This window comes from Ambystoma mexicanum, chromosome 1q (genome assembly GCF_040938575.1).
Source record: "Ambystoma mexicanum isolate Mex_15411 chromosome 1q, UKY_AmexF1_1, whole genome shotgun sequence".
Taxonomy (NCBI): Eukaryota; Metazoa; Chordata; class Amphibia; order Caudata; family Ambystomatidae; genus Ambystoma; species Ambystoma mexicanum.
Genome location: NC_090922.1, coordinates 210,044,618 through 210,072,325, shown reverse-complemented (window position 1 = coordinate 210,072,325; position 27,708 = coordinate 210,044,618). Strand labels below are relative to the sequence as shown.

The window sequence follows — 27,708 nt, the reverse complement described above, 5'->3', positions numbered from 1 at the left end:
TAAAACTCACCTCGTAAACACACAGATAGGGAAAAGTGAGCTAGAGAGTGCGGCAAGAGAAAGAAAACCATCACTGAGCTACAGAAAATCAGAGAACGTCTCAGAGGCGGTAGAAAAAGAGAGCAAAGCAGCAGAAGAGTGGAAGTAAAGAACAGAAAGAGGAAGAGAAGGAAAGGAAATATAGAAATGGAGAGGGTGAAGAAGAGCAAGAGAAAGATAGGATGTTCACAAGAGGAACAGAAAGAGGAAAAGAGAGCTAAAGAAAGCATGAGCCATTATTGTGAGGCGAGTTGTCCACTCACTAACTGACATCTGTATGTCCACTGCTATCACTTGTCTATCCTATTCTTCCTATCATTTCCTGAAAACATTTTGTAACTTCTTTTTTTCAACTCCCACCTTTTCAAACTTTGAACCATGTAAGGTGCTCTGAGAACCTCTGGGTAGGCCCAGCGCTAAAGAAGAATTCCAATAAAAAAAAAAAAATCTCTGTTCCTCAATGCTAACACTGGAAGTACATGAAGAGACCGGCAGGTCCAGAATGGCAAAGACACATTTATGAGAGTGTGGCACCCTTTCTAACAGAGGCCCAGATTACCAGCTTTGACAGAACTGCACTCCCAGAATGATATACCGCTCATACAGGGGCATCTGGAGAGTGCCAGAAAATCTCTCTGCCGTTTTAAAGCCTAAAATGGCAAATGGCCTATATATTCAGGGTTCTCAGACCCTATCTTGTGCTAAGCATAAAACGAGCACGTGCCCCTGGCAGTGATCAGTAACGGTGGCCGCCATTATATGGAGACCCTGCTGGTGTGCCTACAAGGAGCGGTGAAATCCTGGAGTGGATTTTCGGCTCTGTTGTCGCTTCATCTGAGGAAACAAACCCAAAACAACCCATCGCCGGGAACTCTGTGTTAGTGCTTCCTCTGCATGTTTTACCACCACCAGGGTCATTGAAAAGAGTTTGTGTCACTTCTAAGCCCCCTCGGCTTACAGATTCTACCAGAATTCAGAACAGCAAGAGTTAGGGCCGTTCCGCTGCATATGAATGCGGCAGAAATGTTCACTTGAATTCCTAAGGCAGCATTTTACCCGTCCAATTGCAAATCCAACGAATGCTACATAAAAATCCCTCTGGAATGCAGAGAAAGTAACATTTTTGCTTTTTAAAATATGTCAGAAATAAGAGGAAAATATTCCCAATTGAAGTATTCCAGAACAATGAGTTTTGTAAGATTATAGCCATATTTTCTCTTAAATGTTAATTTCTATCAGTTATTGGTTTGGGGCATTCCATTAACAAGGACCTATCTGCTCAAAATGTCCATCTGTATCAGAATGTCCTATTCAGAAATTCTTCTTGGCATATTATTATTATTTATTTTTTTAAGCTTATGTTTAAGCTATGAAATTCAGAACAGAATTTAGAATTTCTAGGAAGATTATTCCACTGGAAAAACAAAATCCAAAAAATCCGACTTGTAAAACGGCCCTGCTAGCAATGAAACATCAACACACTTCTTAATCCCTCCACTTCAACCGAGTTTGGATTCTACACACTGGGAAAGCTGGCCGTATACCAGTCAAAGACAGGACATGAACAGTAGACCTGTATGCTCTAGGAGCGTCTTGCCTCCACAAATCCTCTTGAAAAATAACAGAAAAAGCCATTCAAAGTAATCTCAATAACAGTGCATTTGGGCTGCGGAATAAATTCTATGACCAAGTCTTCTCTGGGAACTTGCTCCCAATCAACTGAGTGTAGAGTAAGGTATACCTCAAACTTTTGGCGCAGTGCAAGATCCTCGTCGTCATCCGCTACTGGGACATTGTAATACTCTCCTTCTTCTTGATTCAGTAACTTGTACCTGAGAGGAACATGGTGGTGTGGGCCAACAGACGAAACAGTGCAGGGCGATTTGGTAGGGGAGAAACAGCGCATGAGGGTGATAAGGAAATGCACAACAGAGCATAAACAGACCAGATAAGAGAAATAAAGTGAATGGAAAGGACACACAACATAGGTGGTTAGGAGAAGGAAGGGGGCAAAGAGGGACAAGAAGCCGTAGAAGGATGAGAAAGAGGAATGATGCGAAATGGTAACAACCCAAAAGAGAAGTATTGGAGGAAAACGGGGAGCCAACCAGTTAAAGAACACGAGGCAGAGGGAAAGTGTAAGGAAGACACAAGGTACATGGCCAGAATTCACAACAGCAAAGAAACACACACACATTTTGAGGGAGAGAGAGGAACAGACACAGAACACACGCCGGGGAGGAACGGGCAAAGACACAAATACCCAAAGAGATGAACGTAGGAAAATAAAGAGAGAGAGTAAGAGATCTGCTGTGCAGGGTATTGCAGACAAACTGGTGCTTATACTCCTTGCCCTGTAAAATCATTGCAATACAATCAGAATGACAGCCATGTGGGTGCCGATGTGTGCCGTTCTGTGGTTAGCTCTGGTAATGAATTACATGTCAGAAATGTGTAACATGGCAAAGCACAGTTATCCTCACATATTACTTTCTCGAAGTGGGGCTCAGGTGGGACATCAGGAAATGTTGGGAACACGGTGAAATAACATTGTCAAGGTTTAGATCTGAGGAAATAATCTTAAACAAAGAAACACACGACACTAAAGGCCACTAGTTTCTCTGAGTCGCTCAACAGCCCCCAGTGACCATCCTAGGATTTAAGTGGCTAGTGTACTTTCAATGATCAGGAAGGAGAGAGTTGTTGTTTTGGGGTAACACATGGGCTCGTTTAATGGCCCAGCAGGCCTCAAGCTGGCTGAACAATGTGGGGGCTGTGATAGGGATGAGTGGGGTCTTCTGGGGATTGTGTCATACACGTTAAAAATGACAGATGTGCTGCGTAAATGTTAATAAAACTTAATATGGAGAAAAAAAATGACAGATGTGAATGACTGTCACATTTCACTTCCTAAAACGACATGAATTTGAGTAAAGTTAGAAAAGTTGTGAAAGTGATACTCCTTGACATTTCCCCAAAATATTGTACACAAATGACACTGCATGTTAACGTTTATTTTATTGCAGGTAACTATTCCATCTTGCTCACTCCATAGAAACTGTATAGCTCTTTAGTTAACGATTCCAAACTTTTTTCAAACTGTATTATATGTATTGTTTCCAAAAAGATTGAGCTTGTTTATCGAACACTTCTAAATTAACTGTTATACACGTTTTTCTTTTTTTCTAGTTATTCCAATATGTTTCCACCAATTTCCCTCTGAGTGAAACATTCCTGCCCATTCAATAGCACTAACTAACAGTTTCTGTGAAAGTGTATCTAGTCTGCCCAGAAACATTTCCCCGACAGCACAGATCACGCCTCGGCACTGCAGGAGCCAGAGGAGGCGGATACTCACCAGCAATTGACGTTGTTCTTCAAGAGCTCCGAGATTCCAAACGAGATGGACCCCATGAAGTCATTTCGAGTGGTACGGTCCCAGTCCCAAACCTCTATGGAAAGGCGCCGATCAATGTCACCCGGTCTCAGGGTGCTAAAAAAAAAAAGATGTCCCGCAAACAGGTAAAACATTATCCAGGCCACAGTTGACTTCATGTCCTTTTAACAAATTCAGATGTCTTTAGATTCATTTACAGCCTTCTGGAATGCAATTTGTGACCAGTGAAAAACGTATCTATAATGGTATAGTGAATTTTTGATAATTATAATTATAATTTGATTATAATGGTATAGTGAATGGTATAATGAATAGTGAAGGGTTAAGTGATTTGAAGATTTAAGATGGATACATTAATCCAGACTAACTAGTTTACAGTTAGCAAACTAAATCAAACTATGTTCCTCCCTGGTCGGATGGCTAGAAGGGCCAGGGTTCCGTGGCCACTGCATACTAAAGACATCCTATGCAGTGTCCTGATCTATATAATTTCAGGATTGAATTGAGAACCAGCTGCACCCAGCGTGTGGTGAAAGGGATGGTGTTGAGGGACACCAGATCTGTACATGGGAAACCCTCTTGTGGCACCCCATGCCATACAGTGGTGCACTGGGAACATGGCTGCCACTTATGAACTCTTGTCAAAGCAAGCAGTGACTGGAATGGGCCGTATTTCTTTGGGCACACTGGGGTGATGGTCTGAATTAGGCTTCAGGTGCATTTTTAGAACATGGGCAGGTAGGGAGCCAGCACATAAGAAAAACAGCTTTATTTCTACAGTGTATAGAAGGTTGGAGTTACTCTTTTTTAAATTGTGTTTTTAATGACGACTCCTCCTTCTTACAAATTCTGATATGAAACACCAAATTGGCAATACAGGCTACGCCTCCAACCGCACCCGAGCTTCAACGCTCACCCAAATACCTGTGCCCAAGACTAAATCCAGTGCTATAAACACTCCTAATCCTACACTTACCAAAGAGGAAACTAATGACCATTCCTATAAAGGAGCACTTCTCAATGCCAGGTCACTAGTTGCACATGCCCTTGAGATAGCTGATCTAATCACTGAGAATAACCTGGACTTCATTGCTATAACTGAAACCTGGCTACACCAGGCAGCAGGCCCATCACTTATGTTAGCCATACCTGACGGCTACACTATATGCAGACAAGACCGAGAGGGCACCCGCGGAGGCGGAATTGCCATTATCTCTAAATCAAGCCTCTCACTAAGACTAGCCCCTGCACTAACGCTACAATCCTGTGAAGCCCTCACTGCTAAACTCCTTATAAATAATAATCAATCCCTAACTATTCACCTAATCTATAGACCTCCAGGCCCGCTTGGGACCTTCGAAGAGGATCTACACAAGTTACTAACCCTCAATGCTAAAACCACCTCTCAATTGCTGGTATTAGGGGATTTTAACTTAGGATTTAACGACAAAACAGATGTGCATGCCGCGACCATCGCCCAAGCTATTAATTCCCTAGGCTTCTTCCAAAAAGTCAACAACCCTACCCATACAAAAGGTAGAATATTAGACTGGATCGCTGACTCTAACTGTACTACAGTCATCTCCTCTATCTCGGCTTTATCATGGTCTGACCACTCATTAGTGTCCTTTGACCTCCTAACCTCCCAACCATCCGCTACAGTCGTCCCCATGGCACCTTCATGCCCCACAAGAAACAAAAAGATTATGACAATAGATAATGTCATACCTGCTATTCTTCCAACCTTAAACGCCTTGCCTGACAATCTAGACCCCGGCACTTTAGTTCACGAGTATAACAAAATTATGACTGATACCTTGGACAAAATTGCCCCACTTAAAATGCGCACAAGTAAACCCAAAGCCCATCTAAATAAATGGTTCACACCCGAACTCAAGGCCTTACGCCTCACCAAAAGAAAATATGAATCCAACTGGAAAATATGTGCAACTGCTGAGAACAAGGCTAACCTAATATCTATCTCCCGTCAATACAAAAACGCAGTCTGTCTGGCTAAGAAAAACTCATACAACGATCGTATCGCCAATTCTAAATCAAGCATGAAGGAACTCTTCTCCATCCTAAAGGAACTTGAGTCACCTATTGCCATACCAGACACTTGCACTAAAGATCAGACCTGGTGTTCTGACATCCAATATGCTCTATCTAATAAAATCACTACCCTCCAAAACAAAATTCAACTGAAAAAAGACTCGCTTAAACTCCCTACACTGTCACCACCTAAGGCGATCCACATGCCTCAACATACCAAATTTTCCTTCACCAAAACTTCCACACTTGAGATTGAAAAAATTATCCTCACCCTCAAACCATCCAACTGCAAAGGTGACATCTGCCCAGCACAGCTAATAAAAGACGCTGCCAGAGACCTATCACCATTTATCTCCAAACTGGTCAATGCATCCTTCTCTACAGGCATCATCCCAGCTAATCTAAAACAATCCTGGGTGCTCCCGTTGCTTAAAAAGCAAACTCTAGATCCTCTTATCCCCACCAATTACCGCCCAATCACCACAGTTCCGTTTCTGCTAAAGATCCTGGACAAAGTGGCCTATATACAGATTCAAAACTACCTTGAACTGCACAAACTACTAGGAACTAGACAATCTGGCTTCCGCCCACTACACGGAACGGAAACAGCCCTGATTGACTTAAAGGCCCAAATAGACGAACTGAGAGATCAGGGCAAGACAGCCCTCCTCCTCCTACTAGATCTCTCAGCTGCGTTTGATCTTGTGGACCACAAAGTCCTCTGCAAACACCTGGACGTTGCCGCTCACTTCTCCACCCAAGCCATCAGTTGGATAGAATCCTTTCTAAGTGAGAGAACTATGAGAGTCTTTTCCCCTTCGGCAGCAGCTGACCCTATACCTATTACTTGTGGAGTCCCTCAGGGATCCTGCGTCTCTCCGACCCTCTACAATATATTCACCAAACCTCTGTTCGACGATCTGGACAATCTCGGTATCACCTACACTAACTATGCAGATGATACACAGATTCTCTTCCCACTTTCTGGGGATCACAGCAGGGATGGGGAGTTGGTGAATAGAGTGTATCTCATCATTCAGGCATGGATGGCCACTCACGGTCTTTGCCTGAATGATGATAAGACAGAGTTGATCATTCTGGGCACACAAGCTAATATTAACAAATTGGGCCCGGATTACTCAGCCTTCAGCATAGACGGAAATGCCATTAAAGTCTCGAGGGAAGTAAAGACACTTGGTTTCTATCTCGACTCTACCCTGTCCTTCACTAAACAGGTAAACTCCCTAGCCTCCACTACTGCCTACACTTGTAAATTGATCAGAGCAGGCAAGCCCTTCCTGTCCAATACCAGCTGCCTAATCCTGGCTAGAGCCTTAATTCTTTCCCGACTAGACTACTGTAATGCCCTATACAGTAGCGCCAATAAAGCCACTACCCTAAGACTTCAAATTCTACAAAATAATGCTCTCAGAGCTGCATTAGGAATAAAAAAGAGGGAGCATATCTCCTCGACTAGGCGGCAACATAAATGGCTCTCTACGGAGAATAAAATCCAGCTAAAAATGATATCATTAACCCATAAGGCCTTAAATAATGCAGCTCCCAGCTACTTAATGGACAAAATAAAAAGAAAAACTTCTAATAGACCCATGAGAATCGCCAATTCCAATTGTTTGGCAGTACCTAGATTCAGACTCGCCAAAATTGGTGGCGCCTGCTTCCCTGTGAAAGCTGCTAACCTGTGGAACGCCCTGCCACCTAACCTAAGAGCTGACCAACCCTTCCCCCATTTCAGAAGGAACCTTATCAAACACATTATCGCCAACAACGACTTAACACCCGAACACTCACAAGTGTAGTCCGACCCAATGCACCCTGACGTGACATCAACCTTTATGCTTATTACCGCAAATCCTGTATGTTGCTAACTGTACATTCATGTAAATACGGCAAATCTTTATCTGTACATTCTTGTAACTTGTGCAATATGGTGTAATATTGTAAATTCATTTATATAACATTGTAACATTGTAAGCTTCGCATATACTTGTTGCTGCGCCCGGTAACCTAAGGGTCTGGTGCGCAATATAAATAAATAAACAAACAAACAAACAAACAAAATGATTTTTGAAATAATATAAAACAACGCCAATTACATACTCGAAGAACAGAATGCAAAATATATCAGTCAAGATAATCAAAACGAACCGTGTGCGACTACATACTAAACAAAACATTGTCCATCTCCATACAATTTAAACAGATAGACATAATCCAACATAGACACATACAAGTCTCTACCATTGGAATCCCATTTGTCCCATATTTTCCTATATTTCTGGGGCAGCCCCAGTATCTATTTAACCGCTTGTCCATTAGCATACAGTTATCCATATCACATTCCCATGTAGACAATGTCGGAGGTGTACGCAGCCGCCATGTTATTGCAATGTTACTTTTCGTGAAAGCCATGCAGTCGACACGAGGAGTTGTTTGTATCGAGAGAAGGTAGAGAAGGAAGAGTCACCCCCAATATCTAACAAACAGAGTTTTGGATCAGTGGACAGTTTTTGGGCAAATACCATTGGTGAACGCATAAAGAAAGTTTGCCAACAAGTTTGTATCACCGATCATTGCCATATTAAATGGTAGAAGAAACCCCATGATACCTGACAGCACACGCAGTCCAGAGACACAGCATGGTCACACTTAAAAAGGAAATTGAGGGCATTGTAAACCAAATGGAACATTTTCAGTTGGACCAGTCTGGGTCATTCTGGGATTGCTATCTCAAGTGGGAGCATGAGGGCCTCCCGCCAGTCCTCCGTTTATAGTGGGCCAACATCGATTTCCCATTTTTTCTTAAGGTTTCAGAGGGAGTGAGGCTCAAAAGAGAGAGTAACCTAGTCAAATTTGAGAATAATCTGGTAGAGTGGAGAAATGGCTTACCTACGGATCAAGTCTGCCTTTATATGAGCTTCTAGGGGCGACAGGGCAGGGAAATCAAGCCCATCCCAGAACTGCATAGACATAGCAAGTTTGAACTACATATGCAAGAATCGATCATAAGTCACCAATGACAACCGTTGTAGCAGCTCGAAGGGCATCATGCGACTCTCAGTAATCACATTCTGCGACTTACAGATGTGCTTAATCGCCCATCGTCTGGTAAAACTCAATTTCTGGATCTCGGGGAGATCCTTATTATCCCAAAAGTGAGCCTTCAAAGAGACCACTCCCCGCTATCCCAAAACCTTGGTGACTGACCGGTACAAGCGAACAACCTGTTGCAATGCCAATGGCAAGCTACTGAGTGGATTGCCCCAGTACAATGTCTGCAGTGGATCCTCTTCTATAAGCCAAGATTGTTTGAGATCTATATGTGGGATGGAGTGATTGCTATGTAGCCACTCATTAGCAATAGTCAATTGGGAAGCCCAATAATAGTTTTGGATATTTGAGAGGTCAATCCCTCCCACCAAGACCAACATACTATTATTTGGGAAGGACCATCCTATTGAACACAGCTGCACGGCCCAGCAGTGAAAGTGGGACAGCCCCAGAATGTAATAACCGCAGCAAAGTTCCTTGTGATGAGAATCAATTTAAAGTTGAGGAAGGTTTGAGAGTTACAATATATTCGAATACAGAGATACAAAAAAAGATTTGGTGACTGGTGGGATTGATTCCGTCCCACCCTGCACCAGAAACAGAATAGATTTGTTTCAATTTACACAGAGACCCCTATTTTGATCAAAAATCCATAGTATTTATAACACTATGGGATAACAAAAGCGTGGTTTCTCACAAAAAAGGATAAGGTCATCCGTTTAAAGCGACACTTGATCTTCTCGACTGAATGGTCAGACAAATCCCTCCCACAAGGGGTCTCCTCTTAACCATATCACTAGCAGTTCTATAGCAAGAAGGAAAACCAGCCGCGAGAGAGGACACTCTTGGCGCATCCCCCGTTCGAACGGGGAAGAGCACCCCATTTACCCTAAATACTGCCTGCGGATGTTCATATAGCAACTTAACCCACCCACAGTAAGAAGAATTCTCTGAACCCCATCCTCATTGAGACAGCCCACAAGAATTCCCAACAGACCAAGTCAAATGCTTTCTCGAAGTCGATTGCTACCATGGCAAGTGGGTTGTCAAGGGAATCGGCTCTGTCCAGAGCAAGAGGTCTGGCAGAAATACACTTTCTTCCAGATGTACCAATGAGGGCAGCACAGTCATCAACCAGGATGCAAGCATTTTCACCACCACTTTTGCTTTGGCATTAATCAATAGGATCAGCATGTATGAGGAACAGCATTCCGGTGGTTTGCCTGTCTTGTGACCTGTTGTAGGTTTGGGGCTAATACCCCTCTATCCCTGCGAGCCTGGAACATCAAAAGCATCTCTTTCCCATTTGTTTCCACAGTTCAGCTTTAAATACAATGGGCCCCGAGAGTTACCAGTCTGGAAGGAGTCAGGGGCTGCCAGCAGTTCTTATTGCGTATTATTGGAGCCCAAGGCCTTCCTTTGAAGGGCCAAAATAGTGGGTGATGGGATTTCCTCCAATAGGTCAGACTGATTCAGTCCTGAGGATTCACTAATTTCCTCATCCCTCAATTTCGTGTCTTGTCCCTCAATGTTTATGGCATGCACAAAAGTTGAGGAAGAATCCTGATTCTCCAACCAAGCCAACATCTTCCCAGCCTTGTATCCGAGCTTGAGATGCCAGAGGGGATTGCCAAACAATATCTGTCACGCAGTTACGGTAAGAGTCCCTAGCTTGCAATAGCAATCTCTGTGTCTAAGGGGAATGGCCAACAACAAAGCGAGATTCCAAAGGCGACACCTCTAGCAATACAAGATTTGCCAGACTATCCCTTTCACATGCCGCAAGGACTGAGATAGCCTCCCCGAGATCACCGATTTGTAGCATCTCATACTGTAACGTGGTCATCCATTGACGTCCTATGCAGATCAAAATACCCACTAGTTTTATCTGTAATATGTTCCAAAATAGCAGGAAATCCCAAACAATATGCATTCACACACCACAGCGCACGGATATTGGTGACCGGCCCAAAGTTAGAAGGGGAATGGTCAGAGATGCCATGAGGAAGATAATGTGCATCCGAGACTCGATCGGTGTAAACATTTGGCTGAAAAAGGAGTCAATGTGCGAGAGGGATGAATGCCCTCCACAAAGGAAGGTATCACATTGACTTTAGGGGTGAAGTGCACACCATACATCAACCATACTCATGGTACATATAAAGTTGTAAAGGTTAGTTGGTGACCCCATAGCAGATACCTAATCTGTGCATGATCCATGACATCATTAAAATATTCTGCCACCATCCACCAATCAACCATGTGAGCAACAAGAAGGTCTTGTAATTCTAGAAGCAGAGCGGAACTAGGCGGTAGGGGAGCATAAACATTTATTAAATCCACCAATTCACCCTTGAGGAGGCCAGTGAGCAGAATGTACCTACCCGCTACTATCAGAAACCACAGTATTTTGCACAAAGGTGTGCGCTTGCATATCAGTATCATGACCCCCCTGGAGCAGGGGTGTAGGAGACATATAATATCTGGGGGTACAGGGGACACCTTGGGGACTTTGCTACAGACACAAACCAGAGTAAACTCTGCCAATTTGTCAATTTTTAACTAGATATTCCCTCATGTAATGCCCCCGTCCAGGAGTGCACCCTTTCCAGTGATGCAACCATTGCTGTTCGCCCCCCTACGGAAATGCCCCTTAACTCCATTTAATACCCTCTCTTCCCGAGGTGTGCCTTTGGCTGCTGGTCGCTAACCAAACTTTCATAGTCCAAGCACCTACCCATCAAGAAATTTCCTTACACAGAACTATTCCTATCGAGTATTGTCCCCGGCTGCAGTCCACAAGGACACCCTCCCCTCCTGCCCCCAGCACAAACGGGTCTTCAGGAAAATGATTCTATGATACATGAAATTATCTGAAAACTATGGAGTACTTCCTGCTCCCCCCAGGGGGCATTTACAGCACTTGTATTGTTTTCATTCACTCCCACACTAACATAGGAAGATAAGCAGGGTGAGTGTGAGTGTCTACCCCTACTGGGGTGTTTGGGAGGTGTGCACTGCAGATTTTTGAGTGCCCACTTGTTTATTTCTCACCTATAAACTGGGGATTATGCAGTAATAAAGGGACACAACCCGTAGTCTCATCCCACTCCCCCATACTACAACTAGGTTATGTTGGAATGGAGATACCCTGCCCCTGCTAGATCCCCAACCACATGTGATTTGCATGCTTTGGAATACCTGATCCTTCAGGTCAGGTGCTTGGATCGGTTGTACTTTCTCTGTAGTTGTCCAAGTCCTCCAGCTTAAACACATAACTGTGCAGTAGGTACAGCAAACCGATGAGTTGTCTTTCCTTTTGAAACCTGCTGCCTTCAGGTTAGCGGCAGATCCCTGAGGTTGTGTAACCTCTCTGGAGTCCGCAGCAGTCACTCTGCCTGCCTGAGCTATCTAAGTGGGTTTAAATTTATCAACTACAGAATATACACAACTATCTGAAGTCCGCCCATTTGTACTTCAAGGGATTTGAACCTGTAACTAACCCGTGGCACACATTTCTCCAGCAGGCATATTAGTGCTTGATACTGGGGGAGTAACCGATTTTAAACCCCCCGCCCCCTCGTTTTTGCAAACATGTAGGTACAGGCAAATGGAGACAGTGATTTTTTTCAATGATCACACATATATTTGGTCACGTTTGTTTGTGCAAGGTCACCCCACTGTGGTCAAGTGGTATGACAGAGATCATAGAAATGGGTAGGTGATTAGTCAAGGGTCAGAATGATGTTTTGGTCACTTTTTCTTTGTCCCAGTGCATGTATGGGAGAATTGGGTAGTTAGAACGAGCCCATAGCAGGGACTTTCTACCTTCCGGAAGACCATCTCTGAAAGGCTCCTGTGTTCCTTCCTGCTCCCCAGAGTGTATGTCACTGATGTGGTGCAGGATGCTTGCTAACAAGCTGAAAATCAATGTGTCAAAAACGAGGCGATCCTAGGTCAAAATAGTCTTTTTATCTGATTGCACTTGGATGGAATAAACCCAGAATTTGGGATTTTTGAGGCATGCAAAATCATGTTTGGCCCAGATTGGAATGGTTATGTTTCTTTGCCTCAAAACATTGCAGTAAATCCAACCTACCTTAGCCTACCACAGTGTGCCATCGACTGCCTGCTGAAGTTGAACCCTCTGAATAACGTTGCCCATCTTATTCTCAGATGGTCCCGCACCACTCTGTTTATTCTGTCAAGGGCACTGAGGGTGCTGGTGGGATAGTTTATTGTTTCGAAAGCATTGAGTCATGTGCACAAGACCACCCCCTTAGCACCAGGGAACCCAAAACTCTTATTAGGAAATGTGCATCCTACCTGCCTTGTCTCTCCCCTAGGCTGCGGTGGCCTGTGCATCCCCACCTTCGAGTGAGTGGCAGCAATGGCAGTTTCACTTCAACAGCAGCTAAACGCTACAACCATCTTCCACTTCAGTTCTGCACCCCGCAAATCATTTAAATTCCAATCGTTTGCAGTGGCGCCCGCTATGCACCCCTGTTGACCACCTCTAGCCAATATTGGCATGTCAGGTGCGATGTATAGCCGCATAACACATTAATAAAGTGGCCAGCCTGTACTTACTTTTTCATACAGGCAGGCAGCAATTTGTCATGACTTATGAGAGTTAAAAAGTTAGTGCCACAACAAAAATAACCCTCTCTTTTTTATTTCAAATACACAGTCGCTGTAGAACCGAACCAGCCATCTTTGTTAAATTTAAACAAACCAGGTGTGCACCCGTATCTTGAAAGAATGCAAAGGTTGAGTGGGCAACTGGGGCTCTGTAGGGAGTTTGAGAATTTAGAGGGAGACGAGACTAGGACAATGCATGCCAATGGCATAAAACAGTATCATATGCAGAGGAACAGGAACTTGTCAGAAAAGGGATTCTCTTAATCTACTTCTCACTCATTGCCATTTATTCTGCATCCCTGTAATTTATTCTGCAGCCCCAGTTATACAATTAATATTATGCAATTTATAAAGCGCAGACTATGGCACGAAGGTGTATGAAAGGTGCACATTACAAGTGCACTGCACAAAACAAAGACAGAGTGGAAATTGCCTTTGGCAGGTCAGAGTAATACCATGTTTTTTGTGTTTTTTAAGGGGTATTTTGCAAAATGACATTGCATCACACGCTTCTTACAGACCATGCACACATCTATACACTCCTCCCCCTTAGGTAGCAGAAAGCAATGCTGTGTTGTCTAAATGGGTGCAAATAAAATTGCAATTACATTGCTTTTATTTTCTTCATGCCATGAGCCTCAAGATTCTGTACTAAAAAATGTTTTCCAAATGTAGTAGTTCCCCATAATACTGGGCTTCACAAATGTCCTGAAAAACACTCAGGGAGACAATGGCCCTCATTCCGAGTTTGGAGGTAAGTACCGTCCCTTACCGGCATGGTGCAAATAGCGTGTCCGAGCTGGCAGCAGCCCGCTAATAGCGGACTATTCCGACTTTGCGGCATGAGCTTTGCGCCATGCCGGTAGGGTACCTAGCATCATTCTGCAAAAGGGCCCCCAAAAGCCCTTACCGGCATGAAGTGCACCGTAGATAGCACTACCGCCATAGTCCAAAGCGGCATTAGTGGTGGCTGTAAATAGCGGTGACCGTAATTAGCGGGCACTGCTATTTATGGTCACTGTTAAATAGCAGAACGGGAAAAGGCGTCATTGCAGAGGATCGGGAAGGAGCACAGAGGTCATCTTTAAAAACACAATCCATTGCCACCCTCACCACACAGGACCTCTGGGACTCTGGTGAACTTTCAAAAAGCACATCCTACTTTCCACCAATGCCCAAAGCACCCAAGAAGTGATCTGCCCACCTCCAAAAGGAGCGCTTCAGCCCGGATGAACTACAAATGCTCGTAGACACCCTGCATGAGCACGCAGGGATAGTGTTAAATAGCAACATGAGGAGGGAGGCAGTGTTGCGGAAAAAGGAAATATGGGCACTAGTCGGGCAGAAGGTCAGTGCAGTGGGCAACACCCCCGCATGGTCAAGGATTGCCGCAAAAGGTGGGATGGCCTGCGGCTGAGGGTGAGGAACATACTTTCGGCAAACTGTGCCCAGGCCTTGGAGACCGGAGGAGGACCAAGTTCTCCAATTAAGCTCACACCGTGGGAGGAAACATGTGCGAGCATGATAGGGCCAGAATCGATAGATGGAGTGTGGCGCCACTTCTTCTGCTGATGGAGGTGAGTTTCCAAGTAAAAACTACTAAGCCAAATGTGATGAAATTCAATGCCAATGTCTGCCCTAAGAGTGACGCCATGGTCGGCCACACACACACTCCCTGCAAAGTATGCCAAAGCAAGTGAGACACATGCCAATGCCTGGTGCAAGGCCGTAACGCACATTATACTTACCACACAAACTAGGAAATCCCATGAGGCACACATCGTGCATGACCTACATTGTGAGCATGTCACACAGCACAGTACCTGGCCAACATGAGTGACACTGACATATGGCTGCATTTACCACCCATGTATGGAATGACATGCCATTCCCAACCCAAATGCCTATTACCCACAATTGTGTGGATGTGCTATTGTACCAATGTATGTATGATGCCTATCCAAACATCACTCATGCCGTCCCTCTCTTTCACCCCCACAGGCAGTGAGCACGACAGTGAGGAGGAGGACACCACCCCTGCACAGGACAGCAATTGTCCCTCCACATCCAGGGGCCAAGCCATGGGGCACTGGGTCACAGCAAGGAAGCCAACACAGGGACACATGCACCAGCAACAACAAGGCCTGTGGAGGGCACACCACCCCCACCCCCACTACTCACTGCACTGCCTGCAGACACCTGTCCAACGCCACGGTCGGAGGAGTCCAGTGTGGCTGGGGAGGTGGCAGACACAGCCACCCTCGCAGTCGAAGACAGCCCCCATGACATCTGGGGCACCATTGAGGATGACTCAGTGGATGTTGTACACACCCCAGCTCAATTGGCATCTCCCCAGGTATCCATGAGTGACACTGTAGATACCAACACACCGGAGCAGTCTGGGCAAGAACAGACCAGGGGATATTTCAGTCCCGTAAACAGTCCCAGCGAGGTTGTGCAGGCTGGGCATGCCAGCCAGATCCCCAGCAGGCCCACTTGTGCAGCCGCAGGAGCACAGCGTGCTGACCAGCTCTCTGCCCTAATATCGGAATTTGTGCAGGAAAATCGGCAGGCCAGGGAGGAGTTGCGCGCGGATTTGAGGGCACTGGGCCAGTCCATCACTGAAAACACAAACTGCCTCTGTGAGGTGCTCGGCCGCATAGCAAATGCTTTGGAAGAAGCTCTTCCCAGCCAACAGTCTCAGCATGAGGACACACCGTCCACAAGCAACTCTACACAGACCAGCCCGCTCAGCCGGTTGCTCTGTGCACAGCGCCAACGGGACATGCCTCCCCCTGGCTCCGGGAGTGCTTAGTGACTCTACTGGCAGCCTCATGTGGGCTCCGTGGACTCTATGGGACTTGTGTGGGGTAGTTGTGGGGGTAGGGGGAGGGCGGTGAGGGTGTGTTGGGGAGTTGTGAGGGGAGGGGGGAGGGTGTGTTGGGGAGTTGTGGGGGTGTGGGAGAGGGTGAGGGTGTGTTTGGGAGTTGTGGGGGAAGGGGGAGTGGGTGGGGGTGTGTTGGGGAGTTGTGGGGAGAGGGAGAGGGGGTGGAGGGTTTGTTATTCACATTGATATTATTACTTTCAATACACTGGTTGTGTTACAAAAAAAGAACCAGAGTGGACATTCATCATTGCGCATGTGTCATTTAATCTTGCACAGTGTATAGTGTACATGTATCCCCAAACCCAGTGCCCTATGTCCTACCATCATGTCACCCTGTGCTGACTAGTGTGTCAGAAATAATGTGCTATCACTGACTGCTGCACAGCATGTGAATCGGCACCGTGATGATGTCCTGCCACATCTTCCTCCTCCCCTTCATCATCATCAGGTGGTAGCAGTTCCATGTCAGGGGGCAGGTGCACGTTCCGACGGATGCACATATTGTGCAGCATTACACATGCCATGGTGATCTTGGCCACCTACTCATGGATGTAGAGGAGTGCCCCACCCGACCGGCTGAGGCAGCAAAATCGTGCCTTCAACAGGCCAAAGGTCTGCTCAATTACCACACCTGTACGGGTATAGGAACGATTGTAATCCTCCTTGTGCCTGTTCTGTGGGTTTCGGACAGGGGTCAGGAGCCACGGCTTCAAGGGATAGCCACCATCACCTGCATGAGAGGGGAATGAAGGTAAATGTTCGCACATTCATGTTGGACAACTGCACTAGTCTCACATGGGTGCAGTCAATTTGTGCCCACATGCACATGTCCCTGGATGCATTGACCCCATTTCAGGTCCCGCTATGTGTCCTGTGTAATGGACTGATGGTGTGATTGATGATTCATGGTGTGCACTGACATCTTGTTGCACGTGCATCGTGTATGCATACAGCAGTGTTGGAGTAAAATTAGTGATGTGTTGTGTTCTGTGAGATTTAGTAGTAGGAAGCGTTGGCTGTAGTCTGTAAAATATTGGGCATTCTGCACTGATCATTTCCATGTTGACATGCAGCACTATGGGTGTGCCGAACCTGTGACACACTGTGGAATCCCTGGTTGGCTCAGTTCAATGCACTCCCAGGGATGATTGTCCTGTGTGGTGATATGCTGGAGACAGCAACATAGTACATATGCACTGCATGGTGCAGGATGGACTTATGGTGTGTGCGGGCCGCTGATGAGTGGTGCATGTGTTGTGAGATGTGGGCTGGTTACCTGTTATTCATTTAGTGATAGGTGTCGGCCTTACTTCATCACTATGGGATTTGGGTGTCATGTACCGTTTCTGATGCTTTGGGGCACAGTGTTCGGTGATGTGCACATTGTGCATTGACATCAACATTCCCACTGAGCTGGAGTATGCATCCCCCCCTTCCCACCCAGGTGGAGTATGCATCCCCCCCTTCCCACACAGGTGGAGTATGCATCCCCCTCTTCCCACCAGGAGGAGTATGCATCCCCCCTTCCCACCCAGGTGGAGTATGCATCCCCCCCTTCCCACCCAGGTGGAGTATGCATCCACCCAGCTCACAACCCCAATGCACTGCCATGGCCCAGTCAGGCAACTCACCAAGCAGCCAGGCAGATCGTCCAGCATGTTGCTCCATGAAGCGCAGTAGTGTGGAATTCCGCAGGACAAGAGAGTCATGAGTTGATCTGGGATATCGGGCACAGCAATGTGTGATGATCTTGCTGGCATTGCATACCATCTGCACATTGATGGAGTGGTATTGCTTGCGTGTGTGATACACCACCTCCATGGCATGCGGGACCACCAACTCCACGTGGGTGCAGTTGAGGGCACCTACACAATTTGGCATGCCTGCCAGTGCATGGAAGGCAACTTTTGTATCAAATATGTCATGGGGAGTCTGTGGTAGGGATATGTAGTCCCTTGTGTGCTTGAGGAGGGCATCCAGCACTTGGTTCAGAATCCGGGAAAATAAGGGTTGTGATATGCCATGCATGTGCCCCACTGTGTGCTGGTAGGTGCCTGTGACAAGGAAGTGGAGCACAGACACTACCTTCAGAGGGGGGATGGCAGTGCATATTTATATTAGGCTCACTATGTCGTTGTGTATCAGGTCCACTATGGTGGTGATGGTGTCCCGGTGAAGCCGTTACAGGGTGTGGATCTGCTCAGGGGTTAGATTGAATGGACTGGCTCTAATGCATGGGATTGTGGGCTGCCAGGGTGGTAACGATGGCTGCACCGGTGGGGCATGCTGGGTCTGTCTCACCCTCCTTCTCCTCCTGCATCTCCTCTGTGGTGGTGGCTGTTGTTGTTGTTGATGTTGAGGCATTGCAAGCAGGGCTTCCAGCTCCAGTAATGCTAATACTATTGGTATCATCTTGGTGTGGGAGGGGGTGTGGTGTGTGGATGTGCTCCTTTTGTACTGGCCCTGACTCCATTGCCTCCACCTGTTCTGATTGTGTGCACCTCTGGCACTTGTAAACACTGCTCAGGGCTCTTTACGCCTGGTCGGCGATGCCGGTATTTACGCCCTGCCGGTATGCACTTTTTCCACCTTCATGAGGCCGTTATTTGCATGTCCGCCTCACTTGTGATCTTATCGGTTTACGGCATGCCGCTAATGCCAGCATGGTGTGTCGCGTGTGCGCGCCCAGACCACTATTTATGGCATCGTACTTTACGATGCCGTTAATATCGGTCTGCTTGGTCAGAATAGCCCTTAGCGGTAGACGATGCCGGTAATCCTTTACCGGCATCGTTTTTACCTTACTTTCAAACTCGGAATGAGGGCCAATGAGTTTTATTTCATAGTTTACCCTGAAGTGTTATTTTAGAAATGTTTTTAACACACATGAACACTTTGTGGAGTCCACTTTTTTAGCGTAGAGACTGTTAGTTATTCAGGTACCATTTAATGTGTGGCATCGAAAGTCATTTCTTCTGAAGTAGCACTCATAACATATGTGGGCTTCTCTCCTTAGGAGTGGGGTGTGCGGATCTTCTGCCCATTTGAGAGTAAGGCTTGAAATCTGTGTCTCAGAGGAACTTGGGGCTGCATTTCAAAGAGGAACTGTTTCATAGGTCATTGGATCTTTAATCTTTTATTGACCTTCGTGAGAAGTGTGTGGTCCCCAAGTCATGCAACAAGAACTTAAATTTCGCTGCTGCTACAGCTTGAGGGCTGGCCGGCCAAGTCCCAGCCTGACTCTCTGTGAGCACAGAGCACACCTTGCTGCCTTGCTGCCTGCTTGCTGCCTTGCATATAGATGGTAATCGTTCCAGCCAGGATATATGCAGCACACCTCTCATACACCTCTCATACACACCTCTGGGTGAGCGGAGGACGTTTCTCGTCTCTGTAAAAGTTAAAGTAACGTTTGTAATTGTTCACGATGGGACGGCTTTATGCTGACACATAGAGCAATTTCTCTGGATGCAAGTGAATTGTGGGGGGGATAAAAGGCATTATATACCCCCAAATAAATTGGTGGGGGGATTTATCCTATGCCCATGTCCTGCAGCACTTCATAAACCCTGCATGGAACACTCACTCGTACTTGGTCTTATTAAAGAACCTGCAGTCATTCCCCACAGGTCCCCTCCAACCTTGGAATCTCTCCCTCTCTCACCAACTTCGTTAAAGACTATGGCTTAATTATTGATCAAAACCTACCCCTCACAGTCAACACTGTCATAAAACCCTGTTTCATCCAGCTATAATTCCTTCACCTCTTACTCTTCTTTCTATCATTTCCAACAGAGTTGACACTGTTCACACCTTAATCTCAGGCTCCTAGATTACAGAAAGAGTCTGCAACTTGGTTGCAAATTCAAACAGCTCACTCGCCTGCTCGGTGTAAAATGCTGCACCCTTACTTGTGATCCACTTCAATTACCAAGACCACATTTCTACAGCTCTAAAGTTACTCCAATCGGCTCGAAAAGAGAACAACACACCACCGGGATACTTCAAATAGACAAGGGTTACTAAATCCACATCTCCATGTTTATAATAGGAGCTAGTAAACCGGCGGGGAAAAAATTGGAATCTAGAAAGAGAGGCAAAAAAAACAAGATCTACTGTGAGTGTTGAAAGTAATCGAGTTGAAAAAAGAAACTTTAAAACTTGGCTGCGATCAAGGAAATATGCAATATATCAAGCTGATTCAGAAGCCATGTTGAAGATCTTAGTAAACAAGAACACAAAGAACTTTTGGGCTTTAATTAAATCAAGTAAAGCGCAACCAATTATGGAGATTCAATCAAATCCGATTGGTGAAGCTAGATGAATGTGGCACTTTGAGAAAGTACACACAGACCTCAATCCTGTATGGAAATGGACAGGTTGAATGAAGGTCTCGAGCAATGGGTTGTGCCAAGTAGCCAAGATGACATTTGCTATCAAATTAACCGATTAAACAACTCTCGAGCACCAGGGCCAGACAGCCTTACTAATCTCATGTTAAGAGAACATCCAAATGAGTGGACGGACTTTATATATACCTTGTTAATGCGAATATCGACAAGACATCAAATATTTCCATCATGGAAAAAAGGGATTATTGTCCCCATTTTTAAGAAGGGGGACAGGGACGATTTGAGAAACTATCGCCCCATTGCGCTTTTAGATGTCATAGGTAAACTCTACAGTGCGATCATCTTAAATCATTTCCGCACATGGTCCATGACAGAAGGAGCTAACGACCCTCTACAAACTGGTTTTGTAAGAGGTGTGGGATAATCACCCACATCTTAATCATCAATATGTTGAAAAGTCAATCTCAAAGTAAACAGACCAAAGCTTTCATGGCATTCATAGTTTTGGTGCAAGATTTCGATCGGCAAATGTTGTGGAAAAAAATGAAAGCAAAGAAATGTCCATCCCCCATTCTCACACCAATAATTGCCATGCATCAAGATACATCATTGTGCATCTGATTGAATAAGAAAGGGTCGCTATCTAAAGAAACAGCTACTGCACGAGGAGTAAAACAAGGATGCATTATGGCCTCAACCTTATTCAATTTCTTTCTCGCTGATCTGAAAAATATTGATTCTGACAAAATAACTTTTCTCCCAGTGCTTGGAGAGGTGCCAATACTTTGATTACTTTATGCAGATTATATCGTCTCAATAGATCAGATGACAGTACGTTTGCAAAGACAGCTAAACACCCTGCAAACATTCATCAGTGACAACAATCTTGAAATAAACAAGTCGGAGACAAAAATGTTCACGTTTGTCAATTCAAATAAAGGGAAAAATGCCCACTCTTGGAGTCTTGATGGAGAAAAAATCGAACAAGTAACAACATTCAAGTACCTAGGGGTGTGGCTGAGTGACACCATAATCAAAAGGACTATGGAAAGTCACTTAAAAACAGCCACCAAGGCCTTGTCTAGTCAGGCGATTGTGGTAAATCATATGTATGGACGCTTTTATATTCTCCCCATATTGACATTTTACTGCTCTAAAGTAGTTCCACCGTTAGCTTATGGATCTGATGCAATGCCACATATCCTGGGAAAAACGTGGATTTCACTACAGAGTCTATTTTTAAAAAAAAGTTTTTGGCTTTCCACAATCCGTGCCAATGCAAAAAATAAGACACTAGCTGGGTCTATCATCGCTGAAGTCAATTGTTGTATGGAAAAGTCTGAACTTATTCAGGAAATGCATTGTACCCTGACACCCTGAGATCTTAGAATTGCTGTGCAAGGAAGTCATAGCCTCCCAAACGGTGGTGCTACAACATTGGATAGGTAACTTATGTCAGGAACTGATTGAAATTGGAATTCCATAGAAGACTTTTTATTTCAAAAACAGATAGGCAACATAAAAAAAAAAACGATTGGCGTTTTTTTTTTCAAAATCCCTATGTAAAATTTTGAGCAATTCAAGCTCAGAAATTGAAAAAGCAAGCACATGGGCGCATCAATTTTGTGAAATGGCTGCCCGCCTGTGCTGGCTTTTGCGGCACTAATGAAGGAAAAGCCAGTCAGCTATAGTAAACAAAAGCTACCACTGGGTGGCTTTTCCTTCATTGCTGCCGGGACTCGGAGGACGCGGACCGGAGACTACAGACAGAAAAGCTGCAGCTGCATCTCGGCAAGTGCTATTTATTTATTTTTTTAAATAAGCACTAGCTGCAGATTTTTTTCTAAGTTTTCCAGGCTGGAGGAGCCCGGAAATCCTAGCAATAAAACCGCAGCTTTAAAAACATTGTATTTATGTTTGCGGTCACTTTTGAAGCGACCGCAAACATAAATACAACGTTATTGTGTTTGAAAACGCAGTGGTTTTTCTTTCTAGGTTTCTCAGGCTCCTCCGAGCCTGAGAAACTTAGAAAGAAAAACCACAGCGTTTTCAAACACAACCGCGTTGTGCTTCTGCCTAAATCTGCTTTCCCATTTGGGGTTTTAGGGCTCTCCGCAGGGAGCCCTAGAGCCCCAAATGGGAAAGCAGATTTAGGCAGAAACACAGTGGCATGTAAACACAACCGTGTTGTGTTTCTGCCTGCCTTTTCTTTCACTTTGGGTCTCCGGTGCTCACCTGGGGGAGCACCGGAGACCCAAAGTGATAGCCACGGCAGGGAGAAACACAATGGGGTTGTGTTTGAAAACGCTGCGGTTTTTCTTTCTGAGTTTCTCAGGCTCCTCTGAGCCTGAGAAACTTAGGAAGAAAAACCGCAGCATTTTCAAACACAACCGCGTTGTGTTTCTGCCTAAATCTCCTTTCCCATTTGGGGCTTTAGGGCTCCCCACGGGGAGCCCTAGAGCCCCAAATGGGAAAGCAGATTTAGGCAGAAACACAGCGGCATGTAAACACAACCGTGTTGTGTTTCTGCCTGCCTTTGCTTTCACTTTGGGTCTCCGGTGCTCTCATGGGGGAGCACCGGAGACCCAAAGTGATAGCCACGGCAGGCAGAAACACAATGCGGTTGTGTTTGAAAACAGGAGCCTGAGAAACTCAGAAAAACTGCAGCGTTTTCAAACACAACCGCATTGTGTTTCTGCCTAAATCTGCTTTCCCATTTGGGGCTCTAGGGCTCCCGGGGAGACCTAGAGCCCCAAATGGGAAAGCAGATTTAGGCAGAAACACTGCAGCATTTAGCATTTTCCATTTGGGGCTCTCGGGCCCCCCGTGGAGAGCCCTAGAGCCCCAAATGGGAAATCAGATTTAGGCAGAAACACTGCGGCATGTAAACACAACCGTGTTGTGTTTCTGCCTGCCTTGGCTTTCACTTTAGGTCTCCGGTGCTCCCATGGGGGAGCACCGGAGACTCAAAGTGATTGCCACGGCAGGCAGAAACACAACGCGGTTGTGTTTTTAAAGCTGCGGTTTTTCTTTCTGAGTTTCTCAGGCTCCTCCAGCCCGGAAAACCTAGAAAAAAAAAAAACGCAGCTAGTGTTTATTTTTATTTAAAAAATAGCACTTACCGAGATGCAGCTGCAGCTTTTCTGCCTGTAGTCTCCGGTCCCCGTCCTCCGCGTACAGCACCAATGAAGGAAAAGCCAACCAGTGGTAGCTTTTGTTTACTACAGCTGGCTGGCTTTTCCTTCATTAGTGCCGCAAAAGCCAAAGCGAGCACAGCGGCGGGCATCCATTTCACAAAATGGATGCCCCCATGTGCTATCTTTGAGCTTGAATTGCTCAAAATTTTACATAGGGACTTCGAAAAAAAAAATGGCAATCGTTTTTTTTTTATATTGCCTATCTATTTTTTAAATAAAAATTTTTGGGCGAACCATTCCTTTAATTGCTAATCCTATGCAATGCCAAAAGAAACTATGACATTCGACTGGATCCAAACTCTGAAGTTTTCCGCTGGACAATTTCAATCTGTTGCACACATTTCAGGAGAGTCCCGACATCTGGGCACTACCTGTGACAACCTAAAACAATTCCCTGACAAAAATGTAAGAGATCAAGACTTAACTTACTACCTACAAATGAAGTGAGATTTATCAGGAAGATGTGTGAGAGCAATTCCTGCCGCCACTATAAAAACATCTTGGAAATTGAAACCTTAAAGCAATGGATAATCTATTGTCCTGCTATAGTTGAGAGACGTACCACCTTTTTCCAACAGTTACCAACGGATTTTCAAAAATAAGACATGTAGTAATGCTGGACAGTATTGATTGCAGGAAAGAAAACAAATAATGTGATTGCAATGATAACATTTCTAGAACATCTAATCCTCGACCAGTAAAAAAAAATCATCACCGTATGTTAAAATGGAGCATCTGGATAGACAAAGTTGCAATTCGTGAGACAGAATGGAACAAGAAGTTCGGAAGTAACAACGGACGGACGTGCCGATATTAATGCGGTAGTTGACTGCGCATTATCGTTTGACAGGATTGGAGGACGTCTCGATGATTTAAGTAGCATTTATGTTTGCTTGTTTTGTTTGGTATTGTTGGTGTTTGTGTTGTCTGTCTTGTTTTGTTTGTTTTTTTATTTTTACTAAATAAATTGTCTTTTACTATTTAAATGCAAAAAAGAAATAAAAAAAAATAAAAGAGAACAATTCAAGGCTGCTTGCATAATCGGCAAAACCCTTCATGGCATTGTGTCGATTGTCATCTATTGCAAATTGACCGACCACTCACCAGGAATGACTCTAGGATTGATCATGCTGTAGTGCTTCACATTACATAAATCAACAAGATGATCAAGGGTGGGGAAGTCATCTCACGTCTTATTGACAAACTCTGAAACTCTCGACCCCATCTCCCTCCATATGCAAATCAACTTCCTTAGGTTCAGGAAGGACTTCAAAACCTTCAACTTGCCTCTATTCATTCTCCGATTACCTTCTTGCTGCTCACCTCTTACTCACAAATTCACTGGCCACAAGAGGCATGCAGTTCATTACAATAACAATAAAAACTTAATGAATACATACCCATTTGCAGGAGTTTTCTTAACCGTAGAGGTCTCACACACAAAGATGCATATTTCAGACAGTTAAATGACCAATGATATTTAAGTTGATGCAATCATTTTCATTAATAAAAATTCCTAATGGAGAAGGGAGCGTGCGACAGCATGCCAGACAACATTTTACTTACAATATGAAGGACTCATTCCAGATCGGGTTGAGTGTCGACTTAACAGTCCTGGTTTTCTGCTTTGTCAGATTCTTAGGGTCCGGGATCAACTTCAGCTTCACATATGGGTCAGAGAGTCCATTTGGGTCCATGGGGATGAGGTTGCGTGCTTCTCCCACTGTGGAAGGAAATTTAACAGTCAGTCAGCACAGCAGGTTTCTACAGATTTACAGAACATGTCCAACAACAAATAGGAGGAATCTGCCACCCGAAAAACAATTTCCTTCCAGGTGCAAGTCAGAGCAGAATAAACATTGGGCCGATCCGTAAAGATCTGTGGTGCATGTGTGCAAGATTCTGAATGATTAGTAGAACAACTGCGTTCAGTTGTCAGCCATATCCTGGTTGCACCTTTGCCTGATAAATGTTGCATTATTGAATTGAATTTTTTTTTAATGCGATATGGCAAATTAGAAATCATGACACCTCACCGTGGGTAAGTTTGTAAATGTGTGTAAACAGGGACCACTTTTGACCAGAAGTCCTAGTCTCTGAAGTCCTGTCACTGAAGTGCGTCCTAAATAGTGACTATCCAGCAGTGTTTCACCCTTTACTCAAAGTGCCTACCAGTTCACACCAACAAAATGTTTTAGTGTCTCTGGTAGGCTTGGTGCAGGGAGGGGTGGGGGCAATTTGCGTTGGAGCCTCAAATTTTATACGGGGCCTGAGGTGAGCATTTACCTTTTATTTTGTTTTAGTGTCTGTGTGGCAGTGCCAGACCTCTGTTCAGGGAACTAAATAAGAAAGGGTGCATGGAGCTGTTCATACCTTCTCCTCACTGACTGCCATTCATATGGGTCATTTTATTAGGTTTGTCATATTCTCAAATCTTATTTTACAACATGTGTCTTTACTTGCATTTGATATTAAGTTCTATTGTATGAATCCACCTATTTTACAGTATTATGTTTTCAAGGTATGCATTCCCAGTGGTCATATCTCATAAAAGTGAACCATACTTGTTTTGCACAAAATGTTTCTTTAACAGATGTGCCGTGATGGCTCTGGGCACCGGCACAGGTTCCTGCATTCCGCATTCGCTTCTTCTCTTGGCTGGCAGACTGGCTGAGTTCTGGCATGGACGCCGGGGCACTCCAGTGCCGTTCCGTGGAGCCCGTGATGTCCCCCTGTTGCAAGTACAGTCTCCTCTTGTGGCTTTGTTAACGCTGCTGTTCGGCCGCTGCAGCATTGCCCTGGTGTAGGCTTGGGGGCTGCTGTGCTTTAGTGAAGATGGTGAGCGGCGGGCTGATTGTAATGCTGGCTGAGCCGACAGTGTCTTTCATTACCATCCTGCATCGCAGAGTAATTTTTTCTTACATTCCTGCTGCTGCGGTGCTTTGGGGTGCATTTGACTATTTCAGCTGTCTGCCCAGTCTTAGCACTGGTCCTTTGATTTGGCCACCTGAAGTGACTTTTATTAGTCCACCAATTGGAGAGGTTGATATTAGGGACACCCCAGATCCCTTTGACGAAGGCACCTCCTGATCTAACCTTCAAGTATCCTTTTTAGACCAAACATCACGGGACGAGGGAAAAAGAAAAAATCCTCCAAAAAGGGAATACCAGCTCAGAAAACTTGTTATTCATATTTCAGACTATAGGTTATCTAAGTTTGAGAAATCAATATTTCAGAAAGGTCTCACATTTTTACTTAGATTCACTAGTACTTTACTGGAAGAAACAATCGATTTCTTTAAGTTAATATGCAAAATGCACCTTAAAATGTTCTTTGAAACAATCGAGGAACAGGATGATAGTGAAGTTCCTGAATTTTTAGAAATGAGAGTTAAAATTAATTTTATCCCAGCCATCCGAAACGCAACTCTAGATGTGTTTCAGAAAAAAGTTCTACAGGAATTTGGTAAAGTGAAATTTTAACCTAAGGGACCCAATCATTTCACTAATCAGCAACACTATGGGCCTCATTACAACTCAGGCGTTAAGGGTTAACGCCACCGTTAACCCTTAACGCCTGATTCTGATTTTAACGCCTGCTTTTAGCAGGCGTTAAAATCCATGGCGCTAACCTGCCATGGTGCTAATTACGCCGCCGTAATTTACGGCGGCGTAATTAGCGCCTTCCCCACTCCCATTATGCCCTATGGGGCAAAAATGGGAATGGGGAAGGGAAAATGGGAAATGGGGATTTACCGCCCCACTCACCTTGGAATGGGGCGGTAAATCCGCCATCCACCATGGTGTAAACAGAGTTTACACCATGGTGGTAAAGTTGGTGCACTTAGCACCAAGGTTGTAATGAGGCCCTATGTCCTGAAAAGATCATGGATTAATCCAGTTATTATACTAAAGCCAGCGGACAAAGGGGGAGCTTTGGTTATAATGAATAAAAAGGATTACTTCATGGAGAATGAGAGAATTTTAGTTGATAAGGACACCTACATGGAGATCACTTTTGATCCCATAGAATGTGTAAGAGTTCTATTCGATGAAGTTCTCAGAGAGGCA

At 44.9% G+C, this 27,708-nt stretch overlaps 1 protein-coding gene across 1 annotated transcript in view; it reads right to left on the bottom strand.

The window, feature by feature from the left end:
* Positions 1 to 27,708, bottom strand: part of PRKCG (protein kinase C gamma) — a 1,699,783-nt gene that overhangs the window by 314,417 nt on the left and 1,357,658 nt on the right. The window contains exons 6-8 of the mRNA XM_069637367.1: positions 25,204 to 25,360; positions 3,398 to 3,532; positions 1,781 to 1,871 (exon numbers count right to left, since the gene is read on the bottom strand). Coding sequence (XP_069493468.1) covers positions 1,781 to 1,871; positions 3,398 to 3,532; positions 25,204 to 25,360 — 383 coding nt within the window. The remainder of the gene's footprint in view (positions 1 to 1,780; positions 1,872 to 3,397; positions 3,533 to 25,203; positions 25,361 to 27,708) is intronic.